Raw genomic sequence first — 10351 nt, 5'->3', positions numbered from 1 at the left:
CATTGTGCTAAGCTAAGCTAGCGCCGACCCTGTCAAACTAAAACAATGCATGCACTGAGACAAAAATGCATTTGCCCACCTATCTAAATGTAGGAAAGAAAGTGAATAAGCCCTATTTCAAAAAACGGTGGAGTGTTCCTTTAAGCTTTGTATTCGTAGAAAACCTGTAGTATTTTCAAATTACCGTGCTTTCCACCCTCATATCCCCCTGAGACGAGAGATTTATGTATTTTTTGTCTGGAAAAAATCCTTCGATGACGCAAAAATCGTCATTTTGCGTCATCGGAGGATTTTTTGGCCAGAGGCTAAAGACTACAGCCAGTAGGAGGGGTTGTCCCGCATGTTTTCAGCCCGCCCATATGAGGGTGGGATCTCACTCACAGAATGTACACAGTATCAGCCGTCTTTTTTTGAAAGCTAGGCTCTTGTTCTGTGGAGAAAGCTGAGTAGTAGGAGAAAGCTGAGTAACGTAAAGTTAGTAGGAGAAAGCTGAGTAGTAGGGGTTACCATCCTCTTTTTCCCGGACATGTCCGGCCGTCGAGATCGTCCAAAATGTCCGGGATTCGGCTTTTGCTTTCTGCAGTCGCCATTCATTGTTTACATGCACACCTTTTGTTTCAATCTAACTGAATTCATTCCGATTGGTGAATCTGAATGTAGTGTTTACATGCACACCTTTTGTTTCAATCTAACTGAATTCATTCCGATTGGTGAATCTGAATGTAGTGTTTACATGAACGCTAAACAAGTGATCGGTTGATGTGCGTTTTAACATTGCTAAGAAAATTCCCGCTCCTCCGTGAGAGATACGAGATCGGTGTGTCTCAGTAATGACGCCACCGGCCTCGTGCCGTTCTCCCGCGGCCCTCAGCCTCGTCCTGCTCGCCACAGTAAACATAATGAATGGCGACTGTAGAACGCAAAATCCAATCCCGCAATTGCCGCATCCCACTATCGCCCTCTCTTTGCTTGCTGGGGGACCTCACAATAATTACTGATAAAACTATAAACTCTAAAATGCTCCTTATAGCTCTAACCATCGCCAAGAAAACTATCCTCATGAACTGGAAAACTCGTAACAACATACACATTAACCACTGGAAAAATCTTATTACAGACTTCATTACAATGGAATACACATCTCCCCCTTATAATTACGCATCTGAAACCGACCTCTGCCATCCAACACTTTCTGACCTCTTACAACTATGAATCCCTTCTCTCCTCTCAACTCCGACCCCTCCCACCTTTTAATCAACCCACGGATATTACTGCATTTTTGTTATTTTTGTCATCATTGTCATTATTTTCATTACTGTTATTGTTATGATTATTATTATTTTTTTATTATTGTTGTAATTGCTGTTGTTGTTGTCGTTGCTCTCATCATTGTTATCACCTTTTCCATCATCATCATCATCATCATCATCATTATTATTATTATTGCTGTTTTGGAATTACTAACTTGGTGTTCATTGTTATCACTACTGCTGTGGTTAAATCAATTGATTATTTCCAATTCCTCCATAATCTTTTCATGTGTTTTTAATGCACCACAAAGTAGAATATAAAAAATAAAATAAATAAATAAGTGGATGTGTGTGTGTGTATGTGTATATATGTGTGTATATATATATATATATATATATATATATATATATGTATATGTATGTGTATGTGTATATATGTATATGTATGTGTGTGTATATATATGTATATGTATGTGTGTATATATATGTATATATATATATATGCATTGGAAAAACCTCATAAACACTCAGGCAGGCAAGACAGGTGAGAAGTGGTTTCCATAGGACAGCATCTCTGTCCCAAGTTGAGACACTCTCACACTGTACCCCTTCTTTTAATGCACCTTAGACACTACACATAACATACAAAAAATACAAAAAATAAAAATAAAATAAAAAATTATATATATATATATATATATGTATGTAGTATAGTAGAAAATAGGGACTGAAGAGATGTGGGAGGAGGGTTATCTTATATTATAATATATTATAATATATTATCTTATTATATTATCTTACTATCTAAAAATTGATTTGTCTATAGAGAGTGATGACAATCGTAATTGTTACATAGGAGAAAAGATAGAAATAAAAATTAAAATTGACTAATACAATGTTGGCAGTATGATGGTAGTGAGGAGTGGTGGTGGTGATGGTGATGAAGATGGTAATAAATAATAAATGGTTACTTTGCTTACGCATACACACACACACACACACACACACACACACACACACACACACACACACACACACACACACACACACACACACACACACACACACACACACACACACACACACACACACACACACACCTATACATTTACACACCTATACATTTACACACTTTTATTTCACTTCTGGAATTATGGAATTACTAAATTGTTCGTTACTGCACTATTTTGGTCTGTATGTCTGTCTGTTAAATAAAAAAATAAAAAAAATTAAAAAAAAAAAAAATTAAAAAAAGAACGCAAAAGCCAAATCCCGGACATTTTGGGCGATCTCGAAATACCGGGCAAACTCGTCAGAGTCTCACTAGTAGCTAAGCCTTCTTGTTTTCAACTGCGCTCTCTAACCGGTAGGCGTGGCTTGGGAGTGGCCTCCTAGGGCAGCGAAGCAAGTGCATTCTGGGAGTTGTTGTCTTTCATCCACATACGCCAAAAATAAATTTTCTGGCTTTTCTCAGTCTAGAAAGCTCCAAATTCAAAAATTATTTCACATTTCTTCTACATAAATGACCTATTTTAAATACACATTCATCTTTCCAGAGGTGAAGTATCCCTTTAAGTTCCAAAAATGTAGGACTTTTTCATATAGAGATCACATATTGACACATTCAAATCAAATTGGGTTTGGAACGACAAAAGGGTGAGTAATTAATAACAAAAATTAAACTTTTGGGTGAACTAACCCTTTAAAATAAGCTGAATTCCGGTTGTGGAGAAAGTCACCTCGAGAGATTACCTCAGAAACTTTTCTTATGGAAGATGGGATAAGGGTCTCCTCATGTAGGACTCAATAGAGACCGTTTAATTGACATAAACTTTCCATGACCGCAGGACGCCAATTGAAGCCTGCTCTCCTACCAGCACAGAGCTGTTCTGAGACGAAGAAAGCAGCTGAGTATGAAAAGGCCACCCTTGAGCGTAAATGATAATGGAATTGATTTTTTTTCTCCAGCAGTCTCATGTTTTTGTAGAGCAGGAAGTGGAGTGTGTGCATCGGGACAAAAGCACAGGCATGGTAGTAAATGGATATGCATGAATACTCTATACTACACAATTAGAGCTATTCTCTTGATTTCCCCCTTGAGCAGTTTAAAGAGCAACATAGGACTCATAAGTTGTAAGTGGTTTACTTTTATTACAGGTTTTAGACCAATGGGAATGTAGGGAACCAAAACAACTTTCCCATGTACTGTATGTGCTAATATCGCATTTAGGTTTTATCATGCTATATTAAATCTCAAAATCACTTAGCTCTTGAATGGGTGAGGGGAAAAAATTCACGTCTAATATGTTTTCTAAACTAGCAATCAATGGTAAAAGACTTTAAATTATGTGACTTTTCATTGTGGACAGGGCATTCTGATTGCAATTTTTAAAAAGGTCTAATTTAGGTAAAAAAGGTCTAACGCCTCGATGTCGTATGCAGCCTTCACATCCGACCTCCCGAGGACGCAGCCTTCGAAATGAGACGCAGTTATTGTGTCATCCTGTTCTCATAGAAGTCATCCTCTTGAATGTTTGCTTTAGTCATCGTCACTATGGTTACCTGCGTTCTTCATGTCTATAGGTGAGGACATAAAGTAAATCAAGAAAGTTGGCACACTGCAACTGCAAATAAAATTTCCCTTCATTTATCAAGACATTTCCCACAATGGTAACGTTTCGAGCCAGCCAGCTTTTCATCAGACCACACACTTTTTCTTGATTTACTTTGTTTTTATGAGCACCTACAATTATGTCTTTTGTACTTTTATTGATCAAGATAGAAAGTATAGCTAGACGTTGGCGCTGCTGTAAGCTGTTGTACAAAGAGGATGATTTAGAGTCATTCTGTAATACAGGCATGTGATGACTAATAACGTCAATGTTGACATAAATTAATTAATATTATCTGATTAATCCAAAGGTACAAGTATATTTTTGTACAATCCAGAAGTCATAATAAAATCATAGTAAATCACTGTCATTTTTTTTTGCATCACAACTCTGATGTTCCAGAATACTAATGTATGCGTCATGACCATTATGGTTTGGGCAAACAACTTTTGTTTAAGAGGACAATTACTTTAATTCCTTTGGCATCCCTACTGTTATTTTTCTGCTGTGAGATTTACCAGTTTCATCTTTTGGAAAAGAGGATCTAATCATAATTTGAATGAGACAGATTATTCTGTTCAAAGCCCTTTAACTTTTATTGTTTTTTGTTGTTGTTGTTTTTGTTTTTTAATGTGTAAATGTAGAGCAGCATTGAAAGAATGTAAAAGGAGAAATTAATGCAGAAATTATACATTTTTGGATCGATATACAATTTTCTACGTAAAACAGGGTCACACTGCAATATTTTTTTTTTATGTTTTTTAATTGTTTTCCAGTAAAACTTCTAAAAACCTGTAAGACTGAAAATACTGGTTGAGGCCTGATTTATGGGACAAAAGGGCCCTGCTGGCTGATTAACATTTGACCTCCCCAATACAGCCTTTCTTCCTCTCAGAAACTAGGAACTCACACAAGAACATGGTTTAATGTGAATATTCAACATTGACTGTTATGTTTTTGGTGTCATTTGAAATGTCTCAAAGTGAGTGGTACAGATATCTCATATCCAGATAGATAAAATAAAAGGAAATAAGGTTTATAGAAGTTCATAGAAAACTGGTTTAGAGATAAGGCCAGATAAGGCAACCCCCCTTCTGTGGGATAGAAGCCATTTGAGGGTGGTCTTCCCCATCCCCCATGTCACCTGGTCAGAGGATAAAGGAAGGTGTTCTGACTCTCTCTGTCTCTTCTTCTTGGCTGGACGTGGAATTGGATAGGTGGTTTCTCTCTCTCTCTCTCTCTCTCTCTCTCTCTCTCTCTCTCTCTCTCTCTCTCTCTCTCTCTCTCTCTCTCTATCTCAGGTACAAGCTGGGTAAGATTCTTTGGTGTAACCAATGTATAACCATGTTCTAGATATTTGAATTGATTGTGGAATTGATCTCTGATATCTGAAATATTAAATTGTTACATATGATTATTATAACTGATTTTGACATTGTTCATTTAATGGTTAAAGGAATAGTCAAACATTCGTTCACTTTTAGTGAGGCAGATTATTAAAACCTTTCATTTATGGAGTCAGATGAATTAACGAGTGAGTACATGATTAATGTATTGCAAATTTAACCAACCAATACTTTGCATGAGTGAGGACAGAACACGTGACAACCTTCCCCGTGTATTGGCGAACCGGCAGATTGGGCCAATATAGCGGGCCTTACAAACCCTTGAATCACTGCATAAGATATGACTCGTTTTCATAGAATGCATCTTGAAAACAAATGTATTTTGTCTTACTGCACTGGTTTATTACAGTAAAGTCAAAATACAGCTGGATTAAAGATACATACTCTGAAAGCAAGTCTTACTATTTTGTACAACTGTTGCTTTTGAACTAAATCTTGTTTCAAAGGTTAGAATGTCAGTTTCTGTTTTCCTTCAACCTCAGATAACAGGAGATTTTGCTGCCCAGCCGAAAGCAGGAACACACAACCATAAAACAATTATATGAAATCACTTTATTATCCGTGTGTGGTGATTCCATTTGGCAGGAATGTTACAGTCTAAAATCTGTCTATAACGGGCATGCAGTGAGGCCTACAGGTGGAGCGCTCGAAAAACACAGAGGACACACAGAAATATAATTTACAACCTCACCTACAGTGCACATCATATGCATGCATACAATTCATCAACAAAGAGAGAGGGAGGTGAATCTACAGTGACTTAAAAAAAATGCACCAAATAAGAAACAGAATTTTTCCAAAATACAACCACCTATAGAGACAGTAACAGATTACAGACTGAAAATCACACCAAGATAACCAAGATTACCACATAGGACAATGCAGTAGAACAGTAGACACGTACATTCATATAACAACAATGGAATATTTCATAACGTTTCTGTGTTAGGCAGTATCTTCATTAGCATCTGAGAGACACGGAATGACTTTGAGTAAATGCATGTCAAATGTTGATTTACATTTAGAGAACATCATGATGAGTATGCAATTTTTTTACTTATACAGTACTGAAGTAAACATACAAAAGATGCTCAGGGAATGGGTGAATGTTTTGTTGTTGATTGTTTTTAAACTTAAAATTTTAATTGTGTGATCATTTCTTTTGTTCTTTGTTTTAGGAATCTGTTTAAGACAATCACAAAACCCAAAGCCCAAAGAACTGACAAGGTAGAGTTATATTACGACCACTTTAGAAAAGAATGTAAAATAACAACATTAAAATTAAGAAAGAAAGAAAAAAAGTTCAAATAATAACAGCAGACAATCTCACAAAACAGGAACACTCTTTGGTTTAATAAAACAGGTGATGATATAGGATGAGTGATGGGTTTCGGGCAGTATTTATTTATCAGTGCAGCTGATGACAATTCACCACGTCACACCGATCACACTATAAGAGCGGCAGGATCGAGGGCAGTTGATATTCATCTAGAAAAATCGGGTTTGTGCTCCAAAAAGGGCCTCTGTCGATTGTAAAGTACACTCTGGGTGGCAGAAATGTGAGATATTAAGTCATTTGCACGGAAGGTTGCACGTATTTAGCTTACTGTGCTAATGCTATGCTAATGTTTTGAGCTGAATCTCATCTTTCTGAAAGTGGTACAGCTGACATCGTCACTTCTTGTGAGTAAAGGCCTTAAACACAAGTGGCAGTAAAATCTGACAACATTCAGGATGATTGACCACTAGCATTAGTCTGTTCAGCTGTTTAAGGACGCCATACTAAACTGTAGCACATTCATATTATAAACTTTAATATAAATTTAATTAACTCCTTGTTTCATGTTGTACATGGCAGGAAAGCTATGACATCGATGTGCCCATGTGCTTTAAAACGACACTATTTTACTCTCAAAGCTACGGCTTATCGTATGCTTTATAGAGACACTGAAAAAAACTTTTCTCTCTTCATTCACAGGCCAGCATGGATTGGATGGAATGTCTGGAATATTCGGAATGTTCAAAACAACGGAATGGCAGGCTGATTCCTAGTTGTATTTTTCTGAATCTTGAATGTTGTTCAAATTTAAACACACACATCTGCGACTAACAGGATTTCCTGAACGCGTTGTTATTTACAGTAATTGCAGACATAATCTAATGAGAATACAAGCACACGCTATCAAACCACGGCCAAGTAGCTTATCTTTTTTATTTTCTTAGTAAAAAAGAGAGGATGGATAATACAATCTGACGTTGCGTCTTTCAAATCTTGATTTTCTGAAATCTGAAATCAGTTCCGCTGTTTTCCCTCTTGTCAATGCGGTTACAACAATGAGAAATAACAGCATACATAAACTAGCAACAAGCAGGCATAAAACACAAGTCAGATCCGTTCGTAGCTCATAAAATAAGAGCCAGGCTTTGTTTAGAGACTCTAAAAAGTAGGAATCGCGCAACGTCCTTCTCCAGTTTCCTTTTACTAAGCTCGCTTGACTGATACTAGGAAGACGACACGGCATTTGCACACAAACATTCTCTAGCAAATAAGCTGAATACATAGCCATGAAGATTGTCTGTTATTGCTGATCTGGGATCAGAGTCCCATAAACAACCAACGGACACAGGACATCTTCATTTAGAAACAAATATTGCACCATTGTCACTGTCTGTTTACGTAATGTGTGCTCACAACCACGTTGTGAGAGCTAACGTAAATAAATGTAGACACTAAAGAACTAGATTCTACTGTACAGCAGTGAAGATGAAGAGATTATATACTTATTTATATGTATAGCCCTATTGATCCAATTGTAGTTGTATGTGATCGATCCACAATCTTAAGTACTGTAAAAGCACAAACAAGTCAATTCAAGAAACACATAGCGCTATGGTTTCTCTCGCTGTGGCTAGCTAACATGTGTGATTCCTCTTTAATTAATCAAATCCAGTTTACAAGATTGTGATGTGAATGTGCGTGACAACGTAATGAGGGACGTATAGTTTGCTTTTCTCCAAACGAAGATCTACAGAGTTGTGAGCAATATGCAATTTAACACTGGTGTACAATGTCGGACAACAAAATCCAAAACCACAGTTATTGCCTTAAATTTCAATGTATTTCAGCTAAAAATGCTAAATGAAACTGGATATAGTGTACTAAAAAAAAAAAAAAAAAATGGTAGCATGCTTAAAAGAAACAGCAAAACAGCCAGACCAGATTACCATATCTTCCATATTACAGTTTTCAGTCATTTCAATCGGATACAATGTGACAATTCATGATGGCAGGAACTGTATACTTGTTTGAAGTATGGATGTTAAATGAATCTGTATACAGTATATATATATATATAGGTAAACCACATGGATTTATTAATAATAACTATAACAGAGCAACAATCAAAAATATGATATGATTGGAGAAATCCCTCCAAGATAAATTATGGCTTGTACTCATAGTCATTGTATATTTATATATATATATATCTATATATAGGTATATTGATATATATATCCTAAAGTCATATACAGTTATTTTTTCATTTGCTATTTACAAACAAAATTAATGAAGCATGAGGAATATTCTTGCTCTAAGGTCTGGACTCAGGGAGCATTCAATTTGTCTTTGAGCAAATGTAACATTTCTAGTGCACAAATTGTATTTTTCCTCATTCTTTTAATAATAATAATAAAAAAAAAAGTCACTTGTATCGCAGCTAAAGACAGATGTTATGGCACACGATTTGAGTCCAGAGATCTTAGAACAAATGCGAGAGAGAGAGAGGGGAAGGGGAAAGAGGAGGTGGCTTTCATGACATTAATGATTCCCGTTTTATCACGACTTGTCGTGGAATGCTGTTACTTTTTATTGAACATATCTTGAAGCGGACCCGGGAGGAACTTCATGACGGTGTCCACGATGCTTTCCTCCTCCTCTTCTTCATTCCCGCAGCCGGCGGGGATTGCTTTCTTGGGACGGGTCAGACTGCCCTCTGACGCCTGCTCCATGGCTGCCTGGGCTTCTGCCTCCTTCTCTTCCTTCTTCTTTATGCCATACTGAAAAATACACAGCAGCATGTTAGGCCTTTCCACTAGAATGTCACCTCTTGCTGTTAACTCATTTTTAAACTAGTTTCTGGCAAAGAGGACATATTATGCTTTTATTTTTATTTGTATTTATTTTTAATTTTTATGGATATACATTTTCAGCTTTCTTTAGTGTGTAATGTTGCTGTTTGAGCTTGAAAAAGGTCTGCAAAGTTACAAAGCACAAAGTCCTCTCCAAAGGGATTTATTCTCTATATCAGTGCGCACAGTTTCAGAACTCCCTGAAATGCCTTGTAGTCTTGAGTTTTCTTCCGGGAATAAACACATCACAAAATTCCTCATTTAATAATTCCCGTCCAAGGCATACACACAAAAAGGGGGTCAGGCCTGATATGTATACCTTGAATTCAATATAAGTTACTTTGGATAAAAGAGTCTGCTGCAAAGCATAAATTAATCTATTTAAGGAAAGGAAAGGAAAGGAAAGGAAAGGAAAGGAAAGGAAAGGAAAGGAAAGGAAAGGAAAGGAAAGGAAAGGAAAGGAAAGGAAAACAGAACGGAAAGGAAAGGAGAGGAGAGGAAAGGAAAGGAAAGGAAAAGAACGGAAAGGAAAGGAAAGGAAAGGAACGGAGAGGAGAGGAAAGGAAAGGAGAGGAAAGGAACGGAGAGAAGAGGAAAGGAAAGGAAAGGAAAAGAACGGAAAGGAAAGGAACGGAGAGGAAAGGAAAGGAAAGGAACGGAAAGGAAAGGAAAGGAAAGGAAAGGAGAGGAAAGGAAAGGAAAGGAAAGGAAAGGAAAGGAAAGGAAAGGAAAGGAAAGGAAAGGAAAGGAGAGGAAAGGAAAGGAAAGGAAAGGAAAGGAAAGGAAAACAGAACGGGAAGGAACGGAAAGGAAAGGAAAGGAAAGGAAAGGAAAGGAAAGGAAAGGAACGGAAAGGAAAGGAAAGGAAAGGAAAGGAAAGGAAAGGAAAGGAAAGGAAAGGAAAGGAAAGGAAAGGAAAGGAAAGGAAAGGAAAGGAAATTTCCTAGATGAA

General features: G+C 36.9%; 1 protein-coding gene and 1 long non-coding RNA gene across 3 annotated transcripts in view; both read right to left on the bottom strand.

Moving 5' to 3' along the window:
• Positions 1-507: 507 nt before the first annotated feature.
• Positions 508-2815, bottom strand: LOC309504808. Its single transcript, XR_014208179.1, has 3 exons — positions 2695-2815; positions 676-795; positions 508-609 (listed from the first exon to the last, which is right to left on the bottom strand). It is a non-coding gene; the product is annotated as an uncharacterized lncRNA (long non-coding RNA).
• Positions 2816-5803: 2988 nt separating this feature from the next.
• cplx1 (complexin 1) overlaps positions 5804-10351 on the bottom strand; it is a 52512-nt gene continuing 47964 nt past the window's right edge. For both annotated transcript variants that reach the window (XM_082177618.1, XM_082177617.1), the window contains exon 4: positions 5804-9327. In XM_082177618.1, the coding sequence (XP_082033744.1) occupies positions 9130-9327 (198 nt within the window). In that variant the 3' untranslated portion in view covers positions 5804-9129. The remainder of the gene's footprint in view (positions 9328-10351) is intronic.

The sequence above is a fragment of the Leuciscus leuciscus genome, assembly GCF_965113295.1.
Source record: "Leuciscus leuciscus genome assembly, chromosome: 8".
Lineage (NCBI taxonomy): Eukaryota > Metazoa > Chordata > Actinopteri > Cypriniformes > Leuciscidae > Leuciscus > Leuciscus leuciscus.
Note: the sequence above shows the minus strand (reverse complement) of the source record. Positions and strands in the feature narration are given on the sequence as shown.